At 41.8% G+C, this 21499-nt stretch overlaps 1 protein-coding gene across 1 annotated transcript in view; it reads right to left on the reverse strand.

Moving 5' to 3' along the window:
* CNTNAP2 (contactin associated protein like 2) overlaps positions 1 to 21499 on the reverse strand; it is a 1359261-nt gene that overhangs the window by 407153 nt on the left and 930609 nt on the right. The window contains exon 13 of the mRNA XM_029921999.1: positions 17082 to 17238. Coding sequence (XP_029777859.1) covers positions 17082 to 17238 — 157 coding nt within the window. The remainder of the gene's footprint in view (positions 1 to 17081; positions 17239 to 21499) is intronic.

Genomic DNA, 21499 nt, shown 5'->3' on the forward strand with positions numbered 1-21499 from the left:
TAGCTTCAAGAAAAGCAAGCAGTTAGTAGTGCTTAAGGAAAATTGATTCATTATCTAATGGATAGTTGATACCTGTCACAACACAGCATTTTATATACTGTTAAGTGAAACTGCAATACAATCTAAGTTTATTTTGGGAAAAAATATCTTTTCATACTGGACTTTTAGCTAAGATTTCATTTGAGCAAGTTACATCCAGCTCAAAGGACATTTGCACCTGATTTAAATTTCAAATAGAGAATAGTTAAATATACATTGGTTTTCACAATGTCAACATCCCTAAATTCTTCCATGTACTATTTAACATTTTTTATTAAAATAAAATTAGCCCAATCTGTAAAGGCTACATCCTCTATGATTCAACTCGATGACAATCTGTAAAAGGCAAAGCTATGGAGACAGTAAACAAAATCAATGAGTGGCAGGAGTTGGAGTTCAGAGGATTTTTAGTGTAGAGAAACTGTTCTGTATGATCCTATAATGGTGGATACATGTCATTATATATTTATCAAAACCCATAGAATGTGTAACACCGAGGGTGAACCTTAATGTAGATCCTAATGGGTCACCATGATGTTTCATGGTGGGTTCATTTATTGTCACAAATGTTCTACTCTGGTAAAGGACGTTGATAGTTGGAGAGTAGAGACTCTGTATGTTCCACTCAATTTTGCTGTGAACCTAACACTGCTCTAATAAACTGTATTAAAAATAAAATTGGCTTATTTGTATAGTATGTGAAGTATGTTTACACAACTAACTTCTTACAATTCCTTATATCTGCCAGTGAATGATGACACTCACAGTATAAAAAAAAAAGGCTGGAAATTCACAGTAGAGTAAGATTTTGGACTGTATCTCTAGAGGGGAAGACCTGCTACAGAGTTAACGGTAGGTTCAGTGATGATTCTAGTGGTTTTATGGGGGACCTGGGTGATGGTTACAACCCGGCAAGAAGGACAACTCAGTTGGTTAAAGAAGAGATTTGGAGTCATGGTGGCCATCACTTGAGACTATAGGAAGTATGTCCTTCATGATGATAAAAAAGAATGGACTGGGCAGAAAGATCACTGAAATATAAGGAGATGGGAGGAAGACCTAGAGAAACATCACAAACCTTGTTTGTGCAGGAAAAGTCAGGTGACAAGAAGGAAGCTTAGTACTTCTCGGGTGAAAGTGACTAGGACACGGGTTGGAAGCCAGTATTTACAAGGAGGGGCTACAGAAAAGGACCATGGCAAGAGCATAAGCATTATTGGAGAAAATAAAGGCATCATATTTATGTTTACACTCAGTAAAATAATAATGTAGGCACGCTGATGAGAAAACATCAGTGCAATGCTGTACACCTTGATTTAATAACAGTTTTGAATTGAATGGTTCATTTGTGTTTATTTCGCCTAATCTTTTAGAAACAAAACATTTTTTGATCTCCCTATCAATCCCAATTGCCACATGTATCCTACTTCTCTCTGGCTGGAGAAGCGTTGACCACTGTCCCTCTCTTTACCTTGGTCACCGCTCTTATAAGAGCCCCACTCTTAATTTCCCCAAAAGGATTCATGAGGGACAGTGTAAGGGTATCTTTCTTTCTTTTATCTTTCTCAAAGACATATTGTAGTATACCTTGATGCCTTTTCTGCTATAACTTCCCTGTCTATTTTTAGCTCTTTGATCCATTGTACTTTCTCCCCTTTCTCTCCAGAGGAAATGTAGCATCATGGTTAAAATCTTGGGTCCAGCATGAGATTGCTTCCATTCATTCCATTCATTACTTATTGACTGTGTGCTCTTGCGCAAGTTCATCAACTTCCTGTCTTGGTTTCCTTATTTACAAGCTTGATCTAAAAATGGTACCTACTTTATAGGGTTGTTGTGAGGATTGCACGAAGATATGTGGATTAAGTGTTTCGAGTGGTAGTCAGCATTTGGGAAGACCCTGGAAAGTGCCTACAACAACCCACAGGGAAACAAACTGGCTTGGGAGCCAGCATTACCAGATGCACTAGTTTCCTGTGGCTGTAGTTACAAAGGACCATGACCTGGGCAGTTTAAAAAACAGAAATATATTTTCCAACAGTGCTAGAGGCTAGAAATCCAAAATCAAAGTGTCGCCAGGGTCATGCTCTTTCTGAAGGGTCTAGGGGAGAATCTGATCCATGCTGTTCTCTTAGCTCTGGTGTCCTTGGCAATCCTCAGCATTCCTTGGCTTGTAGACATATCACTCCAATCTCTGCCTCCATCTTTACCTGGTATTCTCCTTGTGTGTGTATCTTCATGTGGTGTTCTCTTCTCTGCGTGTGTCTATTTCTGTGTCTTGTCTTTTCTTCTTACAAGGACACCACTCACATTGGATTAGGACCCAGCCTAATGATCTCATCTTTACTTGATGACATTTGCAAAGACCTTATGTCCAAATAAGGTCACGTCCACAAGTACTGGTGTTAGGATTTTGACATATCTTTTTAGGGGACACAATTCAACCCATAACACAAGGGAAGGGATTCTTGCACTGAATGGTGGACTGTTTTCCTTCTTTCCTTCCTACTTCCTTCCTTCCTTCCTCCCTTCCTCCCCTCCTTCCTCCCTCCCTTCCTTCTTTCCTCAACTGTTCCTCATACAGAATACTGGTCAAATTTCTTGACCTCTTTTTGCATGTTCTAGTTTTTCAGTATTAGATAGAACACTTCAAGTGGGGATATAACTGATACTTGCTGTAGACTCCTTTTATCTAGACACCTGACTGAGGTGATATCAAGAGTATTTTATTTTGTTGTGTATTTTGGTAGTCACACCATACTGATGCCTTAGATTGGGGTTGGGATAAATTATAACAAACTGATTTTTACATCCTCTTTTTGCTATCAACTCATAACCATTTCTCATGCCCCTTCAGCCCCGTTATCTGTTTCTGAATGCAGTCTTGAGGGAGTTAATACTGATGAATATGGTCTGACATGCTCGTAGAATTAAAACGGATACCCACCCACCGGAAATACTGTGGGTAGTCTACATGGCTTCTAGACTTCACAGCGTGGACCAAGCATCCTGGAGCAAACCAGTGGTAAGATGCACCTGCTGTGGAAAATAACCCATCACCGGAACAAAAAGTCCAAGTTGTCACATGCATGTTATCACACTCTTTCCAGACTTCTGATCCCACCGCGTCCCTGAAAAGTCCCTGAGAAGCCATCAGTATTCAGTCTCTGAAAAGCCATCAGTATCTTTGTGGAAGACTCAGAGACAGTCTGTGTCCTTGAAAAGAAGGAGAAGGAAGGTCTGGGCAGTGGCGATCCAGATGCCCTGGTCTGACCCTTCAGAAGGCTGCCATGTAAGTGTCAATGATGGATTTCTCCCAATATTGACTTTGAATTATAAACAGGGTTGGACACAGGCAGCACAAAACTAACACACACATTCCGAAATGAGAAGTCTGCTCTTAACAAGAAAGACTGGCTATTTCATATCAGTGTTCTTTTCTCCTTCACCACATTTCTTCATTTACTTTCCTTTTGTTTTCATTTTCTTTTCGATTTTTCTGATTTTCATTGACATGTCTATTTAAAATGTAACAAAGATTAAATGTGATTATTGTAATGCTTTCTGTATTAGAAATAAACAGTATAGATAGTCTATAATGCGAATAATTTGTATGTGGTTAATTGAGACTTGACAGGATCATTCTTAACCATTTTCTTGGGAGGGTTTTCTTTCTCTGGAAGAGTTTTTTTATAAGTTCTCTTTGATGTGAAAATATCCACTCTAAAGTCCACCCCTGTGTCCAAGTGTTACTTTATTTTCCTTATCAAAGAATTTCCCTCCCCTTGAACGACAGGGCAGTGAGACCTCTTGGTCCATCTCCCCTACCCTGACTCAAAGTCAAAGATCCCTGAATAACTTGTGATTCTCCAAAACCTCACTTACTAATACCCTACTGTTCACTAGAAGCCTTTCTGGTAAGTAGTTTACTAATACATATTGTTTATATTGTTTATTTTATGTGTATTATATATTCTCACAATAAAGTATGCCAGAGAAAAGAAAATGTTAAGAAAATCATAAGGAAGAGAAAATACATTTACAGAATGGTACTATATTTATTGAAATAAGTCTGCGAATAAGTGCGCCTGTGTAGTTCAGTGGTGGTATCATCATGTACTCTCACTGGACTAGAAGAGTATGCAATGGTAACTCACTGCACAATTGGTGAAGTGAATGGATGCAATAGATAACTCCAGAAAAATCTAATTTATAATTGACAGCTGCATCAAGGCCCCCAGGAAACAGGATGTTTCCATACAACAAAGTACGCTGACCAAAAATAACCCCAAATAATAATAGCAGGAAATAATACTGCTCATTATTTTCCAGGCCTTTCCTAGCCATGAAACCTCACTGCTGATAAGAGTTGGGGCTATCCGGATCATGCCGAGTTTAACGGGCTATAAATAATAGATCAAGGCTAGATGCAGGCTAATGCATCTGCCATAAAACCGGGTATTACAACTGGAAATCTCATAATGCTTATAATGTCCCTCTTTAATTCAGTAGTTATTAGGAAGATAAGAAAATGGATAAAACCCCTCATTATCCACTCAGTTCTCTGCCTGTCAAATAAAATTAAAGAAAGAAAGCAGGATCGGATTTGTGAAATTAACATATTGAAGGGATCAAGAAGACATCTGACATCTTTCAGCGGGATGCATGGCATGCAAGGTGCCCACACACCCTGCGTTTCTCAGGGCCAGCAGGAGGGCTGGCACATTCCTGGTACACAGTGGGGACTCAGACATGGCTGAATGGCTGGATGTATAAATGAAGGCTTCTGAGTGGTGAAAACTGGCATCAGCGATATGGTCATCCACTAGAAGGAGGTCCAATCACCAGTAAGAACGGGCAAGCAATCCTCCCTGGTCAAGAGAACCATATGTCCAAGGAAGACCCTGCGTGTTCTGTACACGGGCTTGGAGCTTTTCCCTAAGCAGGTGATGGATGGGCAAGGGAATGTGGCCTTAGCCATAAGATTACTTTTAAGAACATTCTTTTTAAATTAAATGCAAGGCTGTTCTCCCATTCAACCTTGACGCTACCCCAGTATGAGAGAGAAGAGGTTTTGCAGAGTGTTTTCAGTGACACCAACCACAGCAGAAAGTAGACCTGGAAGTTTTCTACTGCTGCCATAGCAAATTACCACAAACCACATGTCTGAAAACAGTACAGAGCTGCTCTGTTACAGTTCTATAGATTAACACTCCAGCATAAGTCCGACTACACTAAAATCAAGGTGTTGTCAGGGCTCAGTTTCTTCCTGGAGCTTCTGTGGGACAATCTATTTCCTTGTCTTTTTCGGCATCCAGAGGATGTCCACTTTCATGGCTCACAGACTCCGTCCTTCATCTGCAAAGATAGCAACCCAGGCTCTCACCCGTCTTCCTTCGGTCACCAGATTTCCTTCACCACAGCTGGGAAATGTTCTCCATTTCTTTTTCTTTTCTTTTCTTTCTTTCTTTTTTTTTTTTTTTACAGTTTATTATCAAGTTGGTTTCCATAAAACACCCAGTGCTCATCCCCACAAGTGCCCTCCTCCATGCCCAACACCCTCTTCCCCTTCCCCCCTTCCCCTTTAGCCCTCTGTTTTCAGTATTCAAGTCTAACCATGAGAGACTCTTGAACAACGCTCTCCATTTCTAAGGACTCCTGTGGTGAGACTGAGTTCACCCTGGTAATCCAGGGTTACCTCTCATTTCAAGGTTTTTATGCTTAATCCATCTGCAAAGCCCCTTCTGCCATGTAAGGTAACATGGTTATGGGTTCTGGAAATTAGGACCTGAACATCTTTGGGGACCATTATCTTGCCTAACACACACAATGCCTACAGGAGAGGTACACCTTTGTCAGTGCTGCCAAAGACAGGTGGGTAAGTGTTATTATCCGTGTTCATCTCCTTTCATTTTCCAAATGTCTTGTATTTCCACGTCAACCATTTACCTTCTTACATAGAGAGTAACTTATTTCGTGCTAATATAAGGCATTTAACTAGCTGAACACAGTGAGCATGCTTCCAAAAAAGAATAAACTTATTACACATCATATATAGTAATGTAGTATGTATATTTAATATATGTAGATACCTCTAAATGTGTATATGAGCATAGACACACTTATCAGTATACACATATTATTAGTATTTTAAGAGCCATTTTGGCGGAATTATGTTACTACTTAAATACAAAATAGCTTTCCAATTTTTGCTGCACATAGTAAAAAATATATTCAGAGACTCAAGTATGGGTGTCTCTTGTGTGTTTATGTTTCATGACAAAAAGAAAGTTTACAAACAGTAAAAAAAAATTGAAATCTCCTAAGTGCCTCAGATCTAATCCAAATCGCAGATAGTTGCTGAGTAGCTAGTCAAAGGCACAAAGGATTTATAAGCAGGAAGGAGGTGTGGTGTTTGGCCTCATGAGGCTTACAGTTTGAGAGAGGTGGCGAATAGTTACAGGTAAGACACAAACTTAACTTTGTAAGAAATTGACTTTGGGAGTGAGGGAGGCAAACTCTGCATTAATGGGTTCTGACTAGATGTTGGGGGGGTGGGCAACGTGGGGGAGGTCTCGAGAGAGAAGCACGGAAGCTGATCTTCAGTGGTGAGTGACATCTGGTCCACAGACACGAGATGGGATATTTTAGGTGCAGGGCACGGGGCCCGGCAATGAGGAAGAACACACATTCTCTGAATGGCTGTGGTGCAGAGCGGAGTTGAGCCGGGAGGGTAAGATGGGGAGAGACTCCGGAACTCTCAAAACAGGAATTGAAAGAGTTCAGATTTAACCACAAAGGGAGCTCTTGAGAGTGTATGAACAGGCTATCAGCTAGACTGGTGTCGGTTGGGACAGACACTGTTAGGTTGCTCAGTTCCCCCTTGTCTTTGGCAAGACAGCCCTCATTTTTAGTGAGATACTTTCATGCCCTGTTAAAAGCTATGGTCATGTTACTAAGTTCCAGCTAATGACTTGTAAGTGGAAGTAGTATATAAAGCCATTTTCAGAGGGATAAGTCCTACTTTCTTTATCTCCTTCCTTACCTTCTGCCTGGAATGTGAATGTGATGGCTGGAACACTAGAAGCCCTTTTGGATCCTGAGGGTGAGGTCAAACCCTAAGAACACCAGAGAAGGTTGTTGAATGGAGTGTGGGCTTCTTTTACATAAAAGGGGAAATAAACTTTCATTTTGCTTAAGGCTTCTTTCTTTATTTTTTTATTATGCGCAGTTCCACTTAACCAGAAATCAGTGGTTTCTCAACCCTGCCTATACACTCAGAATCCTGGGGAGTTTGCAGACTCCAGGAAGGCCAGACCTGTCCCACAGAGATTTGGGTTTGATTACTCCAAGGGAGGGCCTGACAATCAGTAATTTTTAGTGCTTCCTAGGTGATTCTAATTTCTATGAAGCCAGGTGGTGGTCATCACAGTTATAAAGTTGTAGGATGGGGGAGGGTCAAGCTTAGGAGTTATTTTGGAAGGCTGCTCCAATACTGCTCCGAGGCCAGGCGTAGAAGTGAGCTATAGCCACCTCTCAGAGGGACACAGGTAAACTAATGGACAAATGGGCTGTGTCACGTGTGCCCCCCCCTCCCCGACCCCACTTGCCACAGGGCTTCAAAACAGCTTGCTCGGCGCTTTGCTTTCAACAGAATGACATGGCTTTTAATTTGATCCTTTCTTGACTCATGATCGATTTTTAGGGAGAACACATTTTTTTTTTCCTCCCAGAAAATAGAACTGATCTCCCTCTCTTTAAAGAGTGTTGGGGAGAGGTGATGGAAAGCTTCCTCAGAAAGCTTCTTGCATCTTCGTTCCGTTTTTCTCAAGATGGCTAAATAATACTGTTTTCTGTCGGGAGGCCATTTAGCATTCTGTCGGTGGGTTGCATCTCTCTCCCGAACCTGCAGCGGCTCCGAGCGTCTGTCAGGCTCACACCTGATTAATCCCTCTCCCTTTCTTGTCATCAATATTATTTAGGGGCAGTGGTCAAACCATATTGACACTTGGCTGACATCTTCTCCGGTGCCCAATTACCTTTCTGTCATGATACGATCCATAAGGTGACAGGAGGGTCTATCCTGTGCCAGGCAGGTTGGCACCAAAATATCCCCAAGACAGAATATATCATTCATATGCTTCCTTTGGAACGGGGAGAGACATTTCCCTACCCCCATCGCTGAGAGGTCTTTCGACTTGCAGGGCTGCTTGGCATCTGGAACTCTCCAGCGCCCGCCTCCACGAGCCTCTCTCATATTTCCTATTTCATATCCCAGGGTGAATTCCTAATGAAAGAGCAGCCCCTCGCTTTGAGCTCTTAGCCCTGACCCACAGAGTGAAAAGCAGTTACACTTCTAAACCAGCTTAACTGCTAGACTTTCGAGGAATATCCTATTTAGATGCGGCTTCACGGTGCAGGAAATCTGACCGGTAGACTTCAGAGGAGAAGTAGAAGGACTAAAATCCAGGGGGTCATGGAATGTGTCTGAAATCTGCACTGCGCTGAAACAGACTGAAACTCAGGGGGCTAAATTGGTTTAAAATGAAGTTTCCTTTTTCTTTCTTTATTTAAATTTTTTTAATGTTTATTTATATTTGAGAGAGAGAGAGAGAGAGAGCATGAGCGGCGGAGGGGCAGAGAGACAGAGACAGAATCTGAAGCAGGCTCTAGGCTCTGAGCTATTAGCACAGAGGCCGATGCGGACTTGAACTCAGGAGCAGTGAGATCATGACCCAGGCTCAACCTACAAAATCACTCAGGAGCCTCATCTTTCTTTGTTCTTTTCTTTTTTCTTTAAAAAAATTTTTTTTAATGTTTTATTTATTTTTGATACAGAAAGAGACAGAGCATGAGAGGCAGAGGGGCAGAGAGAGAAGGAGACACAGAACTGGAAGCAGGCTCCAGGCTCTGAGCTAGCTGTCAGCACAGAGCCTGACGCGGGGCTCGAACTCATGAACATGAGATCTGACCTGAGCCGAAGTCAGACGCTTAACCAACTGAGCCACCCAAACACCCCTTTGTTCTTTTAAACAAAGCTTAACATCAATGAAGACGGCCTTCATTAGATTGAAAGATCATCTCCATTTATGTCTCTAAAAAAAGAAATGCATGGATAACTACCCATTTTAATACTTAATTTTACCTACACACAGACACACACACAGACACACGCATTTATTTGAATATTGACTATTGTTTTCGTCTCAGTTTAGCAACCAGGAGAGCGTCACTCCTAAGTGATACCCAAACTACTCATAGTGTCACATCCTCCAGTAGGCAAGAATCAGACCACCGAGATTTGAGATAGGAGGGAATGGTGTCTCAAGCCGGTCCCGGAAGGATTAGCGGCAGCACATGAGTTTTACAGAATTTAGATCAATGAGATAAAACACGGTATTCTGCATGTAGTTAAAAGGCTAGTGGCCTAGATGTTGTGTTTCACCATGCTAAACGGGAGATGAGCGTTCTCCAGTTTTCCTAGAAACTGTCCAATACCAGGGGCAGCAGAATCAAGGATAGAGATTCTTTTGTGGTGTTATTGAAACCTATTCTTCTTTCTGCTTTCTTAAGAGAATGGCTTAATATTGTTTTGTTATTTGTAAACTACTTCTAGAAATTTTAAGTAAACAGGTTAACTATAATCATGGCAAAACAGTCAAAGGGTAAATAAGATGTCTGATAGGATAAAGACAAGACTTCCATAAGACTCCACATCCTTTGTCCACTGTGTTAACTCTTTTTTTTTTTAAGTTTATGTATTTATTTTGAGAGAAAGTGAGTGTGAGAGGGGCAGAGGGAGAGGCGGGGAGAGAGAGAATCCCAAGCAGCCTCCTCACTGTCACTAAGGAGCCTAACAAGAGGCTCCAATTCACCACCATGAGATCATGACCTGAGTCAAAATCTAGAGTTGTTGACTTAACCAACTGAACAACCCAGGCACCCCCAAAGTAATAAGTAACTCTTACTAATAAGAGATAGTAAGAGTGGGGTGCATGGGTGGTTCAGTCAGTTAAAGCGTCTGACTCTTCGTTTTGACGCAGGTCATGATCTCATGGTTCGTGAGTTTGACCCCTGCGTTGGTCTCCGTGCTGGGTGTGGAGCCTGCTTGGGATTCTTGCTCTCTCCCTCTCTTTCTGCCCCTGCCCTACTCACATTCTTTCTCTCTTGTCTCTCAAAATAAACAAATAAACATTAAAAAATAGTTTTTCTTGTATGGTTTCCAAATCTTATCTTTGCATATATGAGGGTTATGGCCATATATGCATTTTTTAAAAAACAGACTCATATCATATATTCTTCTACTTCTTGCATTTTTACTTTGGCCATTTTTCAATGCAAGTGTTTGTGTATTCCTTAAACAACCTAATAATATAATCACATAAGATTCTATTGATGGAAATTTCTGTTTGGGTTTGTTTTGTCTTGACTGGTATAAAGAATGGAAAACCAAGGACTTACATTTTTTTGTATTTATTTAAGAAAGTAAAATGCCATATAGTAAGAAGGTCAAAGAATATGTGTTAAAGGTTTGATAGCAAATTGCCCTTATTTTAATGTTTATTTATTTTTGAGAAAGAGAGAGAGACAGAGCATGAGCAGAAGAGAGGCAGAGGGGCAGAGAGACACAGAACTGGAGGCAGACTCCAGGCTCCGAGTTGTCAGCACAGTCTGATGCAGGGCTTGAATCCATGAATTGTAGTATCATGACCTAAGCCGAAGTCAGAGGTTTAACCGACTTAGTCGCCCAGGTGGCCCAGCAAATTGGCCTTATAAGGTGACTTGCTTGCCATACGCTATACAGAGCATATGTTAAGAATCTCACAGACATTATGCCTTGCTGCATAATATCTTAGCATGAGTCTGCAGTTTGCCTGCCTGGGCTTGAACTGTGGCTCTCCCACCTGTTAACTATGTGACCTTGGGGAAGTAACTTAACCTCTCTGGGGCTTAATTTCCTGATTTGCAAAATAAGGAACAAGTAGTACCTTATTTGTAGGGTCACTGTAATGTTTAAATGACATGAAACATTAAGCTCTTGAAACAATGTCTGACACCTGATTACCGTCCCTAAATATTCAGTATCATGATTTGAACAACAGGGCATATGAGAAAGCACAATCAAGCATTTCACTGTGTGTAAAAGCAGTCCTGTTTCATTGAAAAATATTTGTAAAAGATTAGATGAAACTTTAAATCTTTTTTTTAATGTTTATTTTTGAGAGAGAGAAAGAGTGAGCACAAGTGGGGGATGGGCAGAGAGAGAGAGGGAGACACAGAATCTGGAGCAGGCTCCAGGCTCTGAGCTGTCAGTGCAGAGCCTGATGCAGGGCTTGAACTCACGACCTGAGCTGAAGTTGGCCATCAGACCGACTGAGCCACCAGGAGCCCCTAGATGAAACTTTATAAACAATGAGAAAATATATAATGATTCCTTTTCAAAACATTCAAAGTCCTTAACGGTGATTAGTAGTATGCTAAGTCAACCTTCTGGTTTTAAAACATTAAAAAGGTTCTGCTGTCTATAGAAATTGGTCATGGATTATTCCTAGCTGAGAAGAAAAGACCTAAAGACAAGTCAGTTCCATTCAGGGTCAATGGAATGGCGCACAAGTTAGCATGTACCTGATCTTTCTAAGACGGACGTGGGAACTGCTTTCTATTGTAACACAAAGACTGTGTTCATAGCTTCTCACCTCGCTCATTTCTCCCCCACGTATGGGCTCATCTTGGCCGCACCCAGAAATTCTACAAGTGTGAAGAGAGCAGGGCATCCAAGCGATGACTGTCGCACCTTCACTGTTAATTCCATTTTTGGAATTGCTAATTTCAGATGTGATGATTTAGCTCATTGAGTCAGGCTGCAAGAGACCAGGAATTACCCAGTGGTGGGCACTTAGCTGAGACCAAGGCTCGCTTAATTAGGATTCTGGCACGGTAGGTGGGAGTATTTACTATTGCTGTGAATAGTAAATCATAAATGTTAAATTACATTCGATCTCAGAAATAACTGTGCAAAACTTCTCCCAGCACAGATAGCCAGGCAATCATGGAGACGGCCATGGTTCTCCCAGGCCATCACAGCTCGGCTTCGAGGCCCACTTGTGTCCTGAGCTATAATCTCATTTATCCTGGCTCCCTTTTACTCAAATAAATAAGAATAAATGCTTAATTTAAGTTTTAGAGTTCCTCTAGAAAAAAGAACATAAGACATGTGGTGTAAAATTCACATACGGCTAGTTAAACATGAAATTCATACATCGTTAGAAAGCTAAAAACACAATGTGAGTAGTCTTTCTTGATCATGATATTATGATTGGACTGGAAGTTTGGAAATCTGAGTCTCAGTCTTCTGTCTGCTTCTCATTCTAATATAATGTTTGGAAGGTAATTTTAATTGTCCTGGGCTCCAATTTATGCAACTGTATATTTTAGAAACTGTTAATTTTAGCTAGGGTTGTATTCAACATTCAAATAGTAAAAATAATATTTTCTACTGTAATATTTTAAATAAATGTTTATTTTTGAGAGAGAGAGAGAGAGAAAGGGAGAGCATGAGTGGGGGAAGGGGCAGAGAAAGAGGGAGACTCAGAATCTGAAGCAGGCTCCAGGCTCTGAGCTGTCAGCACAGAGCCCAACACAGGGCTCCAACTCACCAACTGTGAGATTATGACCTGAGCCGAAGTTGGATGCTTAACCGAATGAGCCACCCAGGCGCCCTTCCTCCTGTAATTTTAAACATTCTTTCATGGCTGCATTATCTTTACATGAACTGGGAAGGGCTATCTGCCTATATTTTGCTGATATGAAAACTTAGAGAAGCCAAATGTCCTGACTTTGGGCACACACAGAGGAAACGGCATAGGGGAGCTTTGTCCCCATTTCAGTGCCAATTTTTAAAAAATGTTTTAATTTATTTTTGAGAGAGAGAGAGAGAGAGAGAGAGAGAGAGAGAGAGAGAGCATGAGCAGGGGAAGGGCAGAGAGAGAGGGAAGCACAGAATCTCAAGCAGGCTCCAGGCTCTGAGCTGTCAGCACAGAATCCTTCACGGGGCCCCGAACTGGTGAACCATGAGACCATGACCTGGGCCGAAGTCCAGTGCTAAACCCACTAAGCCCTCCAGGCGCCCCAGTGCCAGTCCATTTAAATCAAGTGATTCACAGTGACTGAGAAAAGAGCTGGACCCAGAGTCTGAAAGTGCGAGATTCAACAGACCCTTTAATGTTACTTTTTATATCACAGTTAAGTGTGGTTTCACAGATGTGAATTTCACTTGGATTTACGCACTAGACTTTCTTTTTCCTGAATCTCTTCGCACTTCTCTGGTAGGACAAAAAGATCTGGGTCCTGGTGACTTGGGAGCACACCCCCCTGGGTTGCCTGGGCAGTGAACCCGCTGGGAAGCGCGCCCCCTTCTAGTCAGGGGGATGGCACCCAAAGTCTGCATCCTGTTGGGGCCGTGGGTCCTTCCTGCTCTGGGTGAAAACAGGAGCCCCAGACAATGCCTGGTAACAGCTGGCCCCTTCACCCAGCCCGCCCTGGTGCCCTAAGTGTCTGACCTGTCACCACTGACGGAGTTGCTCTCGTTCTTGCCCTATGGGAAGCGAGCTGTATTCGGCTCACCAGCCTGGCTCAAGGTTCTCTGCCGGAGGGTGGATGGCGTGCAGGGACCTGACCCTTCTTTTCTGACGACACCGGATGCAAGTCTCTCCAGCTAAGGCTATCCTAACGCTGCCGGGGGGTGCTATAGAATTCACCTTCACCTTGAGGTCTGCTGCCCAGCAGGTCCCGGGCAGGAAGGAACTCACTTTCCACAGGCTGTTGTCATTTCTAAAGATTCATTTGGAATCATGAAGACTTGCACTAAGAATTATATAATTAAGAATGGCAAATAGCTACGCATCCCATATTACACAATTTACAGAATTGTTTTCATATCCTATATTCCATTTACTCACACAGAAGTCTGCCAATCAAGATTTATTTTTATTACTCAGACAACAAATCTGTGTTTCCGAGTGGTTGAAAGCCTCCCTCAAAGGTGTCAAGTCTACACTATTTGTAAAGCATCCACATAGCAAGGCCTTTGCCAGGTGCTGGCGAATTCAAAGACCAGCAAGAAAGCACCAAAAGCTTTCTTTCTTGTGCTAAATAGGGAAGATCATTTTAATAGCTATTTACTGCAAACATACTCATTAAACGTTTCCATTTGCTCAAAATATAGTGCCTCTATTAGGGGATATTAGACCAATTTTACAGAAGCAAAGGGGTGAGGGTGTCTTAGCTGCCCCCCACACCGGCTGTGTCTGGGGCCCCGAGAAACTGTGAACAGTTACGATCCAATCAAGTCTTGCCAGAGCGGTGTGTCTGTGAGTGCCGTCGAATAGGTCTGTCTGCAATGAGTCTGCTCATCTGTGATCTGAATTCGAGTATGTTCTTGGAAATGACTTCAGATGCAAATACATTTCTCTGAAATCTCTATTTCTTACCGGCCATTCCATTAACGGTGCCCGTCTGGATTTAGACATGATGCAATAGCGGGACCTCTAACTGCTTTCCAAGCTGAACTCATCATCTACTTGCTCAAAGCTTTATGCCTTAGCCTGAGGCATGGCCTTGCTTCTACTCCATTTCCAGGTGCCCAAGGGGGAGTGAACCCAGATTCCTCCTTTAACTCCTCATAGAGGCCTAACCATCAAATCCTATGGACCCCACTTCCCACATCTCATACAAATTCTTCCTTCTTTATGGCTGTGCCTTCATGCACCTTAAGCCCATGATGCCTTTCACGGACTGTTGTGCCATTCCCCCCATAGTCCCCCCTCCTCCATCAAGACTTCCATCACAGGGCTCATCTCTGGCAAATCCAAACTCCCACCACGCCCCGAAAGAACGGAAGTGCCAGGGTCGTCCTGCCCACAGCCTTAGCTTTACCATGGCTCCTCTTCACACGGCATTCCAAATCTACTGTGCTCATGCTTCCTCAAACTGCTTCTCCTCCAATGCGACCTTGCAAGGACAAGTGTGCCCAGCAAACTCTCACTTCTCTCTCAAGCATCCTTCTTCCTGTGAGGACCTTACTAACCACTCCCTCTACTCCCTCAGTTAGACTTAAATTTTCTTTGAGGGGCCTGGGAGTCAATGTTGAACTGACCCATAAATCTGTGTATGGAACTTGCTTAAGGACACACACTAGTAACAAGTGACAACAAAACATAAGTCAAGGGAAGGATTCTTGTTCTTGTCATTCTGTGTTTTATCCCCAGCACCTGGTCCATAAGAGTTCAATCAATATTCTTGACTTAATAAGTAGACTCACTTAATGAATGAGAAGTTAACTTCAGAGACCTGTCTTTGGCTTCCATTCTCCTGACTCCCAATCTTTGTAGAGTGTGTGAATGTGTGTGTAGAGATAGCTTTTGAACAAATACACTTAAAACTCAAATACTGTGATTTTTTTCTTTACAATAAGCCACAAATAAAAAATAATGGTAGCTACTTGCACACACGCACAGGTGCATGTGCACATGCAATTCTTAAGCACTGAAATATACAGCCTTGGTGATGCGTTTCATTTGCTAAGAGAACATTTGGAAAATAGGTAGATGCCCTGTGTGTAAATCATATAACTTTACATTTAGAATTCGTCTTTAGTTAACTGGTAGAATGAACTTGCCTTGTAAATTGTTTTTCTAAATAGTGTGAACCAGAGGCAGACTGAAGTAAACTGTGGTTGCTCTTGATGACATTCGGAGCCCTGCCCTGTGCTGCTGGCCAGGGGCAGGAGAGGCGCACGTAGGGTCCTCCCTGCTTCGGAAATTGTGCGAAGCAGGTGTGTGATGTGTGAGCCGTACTTGGGTTTACAGACTTCCACCTACAGTTCTGGGGCCTCTTTTTTGCACAGAGGATGACAGCTGATTTTATCTTTATCTGTTACTGACGTGGACCCAGCCATTCACTGTGAAGCAGAGCAAAAGCTAGGAGGGGGATGAGAGAAGCCCAAGATGGATCCTTCCTGAACTTTATCTGTATCTGAGTGTCGGAAGCCGCCAAGTTTTCTGGCTGCCTCAGGCAAGGATTATCACTCTCCAGGGAGTGAACCAGTAAACAAGATTTGCATCTGGAGGCTGGAGATTGCCATTTCCTGGTCCAAGATTTTGGCGTCAGTCATGCTGGGCCAGACGTAGAGTGGCCAAGGTGCACAAAAGATCAAAACTGCATTTTGGATTATTCAGCGCCAGCTCCCCCTCCCCAGCATTGCTGAGGCAAGTCTGGGCGCTTCTTCTGATATGCATTTGACTCTGTTTACCTGACAACCGACCCGGGTCAGTCCCAGGCCCCAAATCGCTATTTAAGAGACAGTGTTTTCTGGGATGAAAAAAGAGAGAGAGAGAAGAAGAAAAATAAAGGAGACAGAGGCTTGATCGGAAACAGTGTGTGCTGTCTTCACTCTCCGCGTCTCTCCCTCCTGCCCTGTTTTTCTCTCCCTCCCTCAGGAAAAGAACCCAAGGGATTTTCCACCCTGCTGGCCAGGGCCGAGTTATAAACAGTTCAAGGCAGGAAGAAAAAGTAGATGGGCAAGCACTGTTGCTCAAGACAGAGCAAAGAACCACTTTCTCTTTTCCCTTCCCCCTCCTCTTTTTTTTCTCATGCAGCAAACACTGCAAAAGGTGGAAGAAGGCCATTTATCCCCGAAGCTCTCACATGCCTGCACAGGGGCTCCCTGCCCATGGCCATTCCCTCCATTGTTACAAAGCACATTTCATAATGTAAATCACCATCTTCTACATGGCTCATTATTCTTCTCTCTGAATAAAACGGGAACACATCAATTATGTGCCTGTTTATTTCTAAATGCACACGCTTGTAACACTGACCTCTTTCTGCTTTCATATTTTTCAGTACAGTTCTGACATTTGTCAACTGGGTTAGCTCCCAGATACTGCTCACCTGTTTGCTTATTATTTCAGCAATTTTCAAATGGCCTCTTCTACCTAATTACTCTGACCTCAAGGCGCACGGGGAGGGGAGCGTGCACTCACCACTGCTTGTAATCCGCATCGCAGTTACAGTAGTATTTGGGGTCTGTGCAGTTTCGCTCGATGCCGCAGGCGCACTTCTGGATCCCGGGCCCGGAGCCCCCCCAGTAGTAGTGCTTCTCATTGGCCTTGCCAACCCACCAGGTGTAAGGACTTCCATCTACGAGAAAAGGAGAAGGCACAGTCAGGTAGGTGAGGCATGACCACTTTGACGCTACACATACAAACTGCCCCCCAGAGACACCATTGCTAGCCGGTAGACTGACCATCACTTTACCCTCTTAAAAGTAAATGCATTTCAATAAAAGTAATATTTAATTAAAAATTATGACCAGCAATGGTAAGCTCAAAATTTCCCACCAGAATATACACCTCTTTCCCTGGAAGAAACTTTGACATTCAAGCTTTGGTAACTTAGGTGTCTACTTAGTAGCCACTCTAGCCAGGTGAGGACACCCATGATGAAGGCATATAGATGTGCACTGATTCTGTAAATTACAGTGCTGATTCTGTAAAATGACACTGAAGCTCATGACCAGCCGTGCTTTTCCATGAAGTGAGAATCTGGGGGTTTATAGACTATCAGAGCTAAATGACCTTCATTGCTTCTTAATGTGATCTCCTTATTTTACAGGTAAGGAAACTGAGGTCTAGAGAGGCAAAGTGATTCTTTCAATCACACCACAGATTTGCTCCCAGACCAGAAGTGTGACATTGTATCTCACAAGATACTGTACAATGCTCTTACACAATACACTTTCCTTCATTCCAAATAATGGCCTAATATTCACTCACGTATTTGTTTGTTCATCCAATCATCAAACAGTGCTTGAGTTTCCATTGTGTGTCAAACATTCTAAGAAACTTAGCAGAACGATGGAGGAAAAAGACACAGATTGAGTTTAATAAGATTTATGACACATGAGAACCTGAGTGAAGGAAAAGAGGTTATGAAGAAAAGTTTCCTGGAAGAGGTAAAGTATTCGAGCTATGTGTTGAAGGCTGAACGGTGAATAAGGATGTAAGAGAGGTAAAGACTTGTAAGAAGAAGGAGCAGAATGCAAAACAACAGAGAGGTAAAGTTCCACATGGAAAGAATATATAGGAGTATTTAGATAGAATAAGGTAGACTAAGTCTGAAGAGGTATGTTTGAAAGGGGAGCAGGGGTAGGTAGTAATAGCAGATGCAGGCATTTCACAAAAAATCTTTGTCCAAATAAGAAGTTGCTTTGCACTGGCTTATTCTGGCTTTTCAGCGTTTATTTCCTCCCAACTTAAAGAGGTTGAACTTCATCCTGTAAGTAATGCGAACCAATTAAAGGATTTTAAGCAGGGAATTATCATGATCAAATTTGTATTTCAAAGATCAAAGTAAGATGAAAGACTTCCAGGGAATGAAGTCAGGGAGGCCAGATGTGATGCTCCTAGGTTAATACAGAAGAGACAATAAAATAATAGTGGAAATGGAGAGGAACTGAAAATAGAAGGAGATTGGCAAAGTATAATTGGTGTAGGATTGTTGGGATTAGGGTGGTGGAGAAGATAGGAAGAAGGTGTTGAATAATCTCAGGCTTTTGGTTTGGGTGATGTGTTTCACCAAGATAATGATAATGGGGGGAGGAAGATAAGACGTTTAGAGAATGTGCTGAAGAAAGGGTGAAGGATGTGATACATAAGTCTGGATCTTAGGAGCATTCTTGGACTGCAAATCCCATTTTAGGAAGCATGAGGGTAAATGAGAAAATACTGGTAGCAGGAGAGATGCCATTGGAACCTGTTAGATTATAAGAGCATTTGGAGAAGAGAAAGAGGCAGATGGCCATGGTGGAAGTCAGGAAAGGGAGCAGTCAGAGAGGGTGAAGGGAAAAATATCAAAGAACTTCCCAAAGGCAGCATGGTCTGAACTGTCAGATTTCAGAGTGAAGTCCATGAAGATGAGAATCTTAACTTTCTCTTTTAATTTGACAGCTAGATGCTCACAGGAGATTTTTCAAGGAGAGTGTCAGGTGAATGACAGCAAGAAGTCAGGCAGACAGACAGGGGAGGGGATGAAATGGGAGATGACAGCTTCTCTTGCTGGAAGCTGGGAGGGAATGGAACCTAATGAGGGCGCTGTCAGCCCGAAGCCTAGAAGGCCAGGCAGTTAAAGTCTTCAGGTATATGGCTAGAATTCTATTATAATAACTCATCCATCCATTCAGGACATTGGGTATGCACCTGCCCAATTCCTGTGTGAGAGCTCAGAAATAAAAATGAGGCAAGAGCCATACTGGAATGGCATAAAAACTGCTTCAGTTTTGTCTTAGTTTTTATTTTTAAGGTAGATTATTTATTTTTATTTTATTATTGAAGTATAGTTGGCATATAACATTATATTAGTTTCAGGCATACAACCTAGTGATTCCGTACTTCTATACATTACTCAATGCTCATCATTGTAAGTGCAGTCCTCATCTGTCACCCGACATGCTGTTAGAGTATTATCAACTAGCTTCCCCAAAAGCTGCACTTTTCATCCCCATGACTTATTTATTTTATGACTGGAAGTCTGTACCTCTTAATCTCCTTCACCCATTTCACCCATCTTTCACCCCCCTTCCTTCTTACAGCCATCAGTTTGCTCCTTGTATTTATGAGTCTGGCCTTTTGTTGGTTCATTTGTTTTTTTAAGAATCCACACCTAAGTGAAATCATACGGTATTTGTCTTTCTCTGACTTATTTCATTTAGCATAATACCCTTTAGGTCTGTCTATGTTGATGTAAATGGCAAAATCTCACTCCTTTTATGGCTGAGCAATAGTCCATCACACACACAAGTCCATCACACACACACACACACACACACACACACACACCATCTTCTTTAGCCATTCATCTATAAATGGACCCTTGGGCTGCTTCCATATCGTGGCTATTGTAAATAATGCTGCAATAAACAGAGGGCTGCATGTATTTTTTCAAGTTAGTGTTTTTGTATTCTTTGCATAAATACCCAGTAGTAGAATTACTGGATCATTTTAAATTTTTTAAGGAACTTCCATACTGTTTTCCACAGTGGTCACACTAATTTACATCCACACCGGGAGCTTATTAGGGTTTCCTTTTCTCCACATCCTGCCAACACTAGTTATATCCTGTCATTTTGATAACAGCTATTTGACTGGCATGAGGTGATATTTCCTTGTGGTTTCGATTTGCATTTCCCTGGTGATGAGCGATGTTGAGCTTCTCTTTACGTTTGTTGGCTGTCTGGATGTCTTCTTCCAAAAAATATCTTATTCACATCCTCTGCCCATTTTTATCAGATTATTATTATTACTTTTTTGGTGTTCAGTTGTTTAATTTCTTTACATTTTTTGGATATTAACCCTTTATTGGATATATCATCTGTAAATATCTTCTCCCAGTCAGTAGGTTGGTTTTTCATTTTGTTGATGGTTTTCTATCCTTTGCAAAAGTTTTTTATTTTGGTGTAGTCCCAATAGTTTATTTTTACTTTTATTTCCCTTTCCTGAAGAGATCTGTTCACAAATACGTTGCTAAAGCTGATGCTAAGAGATTAATGGCTATGTCTTCTTTTACTAGTTTTATGGTTTCAGGTCTCAGGTCTCACATTTAGGTCTTTAATTCATTTTGAGTTTATTTTGTTTGGTGTTAGAAAGTCATCCAGCTTCATTCTTTTGCATATAGCTGGTCTCACATTTAGGTCTTTAATTCATTTTGAGTTTATTTTGTTTGATGTTAGAAAGTCATCCAGCTTCATTCTTTTGCATATAGCTGTCCAATTTCCCCAAAACCTTTTATTAAAGAGGCTGTCTTTTCCCCATTGTATATTCTTGCCTTCTTTGTGGTAAATTAATTAACCATGTAAGTGTGGGTTTATTTCTGGGTTCTCCATCCTTCTCAATTGATCGATGTGTCTTTTTTTGGCCAGTACCACACTGTCTTGATTACCTTTATAAGGTATCTTAAAACTTGGGATTGTGACACCTCCAGTTTTGTTCTTTCTCAAGATTGCTTTCACTATCTGGGTCTTTGGTGGTTCCACACAAACTCTAAGATTATTTGTTCTAGTCTGGAGAAAAATGCTACTGGTTTTTTGATAGGTGATGGCACTGAATCTGGAGATTGTTTTGGGTAGTTTGAACATTAGTTCTTCTAATCCATGAGCATGGGATGTCTTTCCCTTTGTTTGAGTTATCTTCAATGACTCATTTATTAATGTCTTACAGTTTTAGAGTGTAAGTCTTTCAACTCCTTGGTTAGATTTGTTGCTAGGTATATTGATCTTTTTGGTGCAATTGTAAATGGGATTTTGGATGGTGGGCAATTTAAAGTAATGAAGCTCTCCTGGGAGCTTCAGGCTTGATGTAATAAATAAGCAAATGCTCTGAACTTGGAAGAGAGTTAGACAAATATT

The sequence above is a fragment of the Suricata suricatta genome, chromosome 2, assembly GCF_006229205.1.
Source record: "Suricata suricatta isolate VVHF042 chromosome 2, meerkat_22Aug2017_6uvM2_HiC, whole genome shotgun sequence".
Taxonomy (NCBI): Eukaryota; Metazoa; Chordata; class Mammalia; order Carnivora; family Herpestidae; genus Suricata; species Suricata suricatta.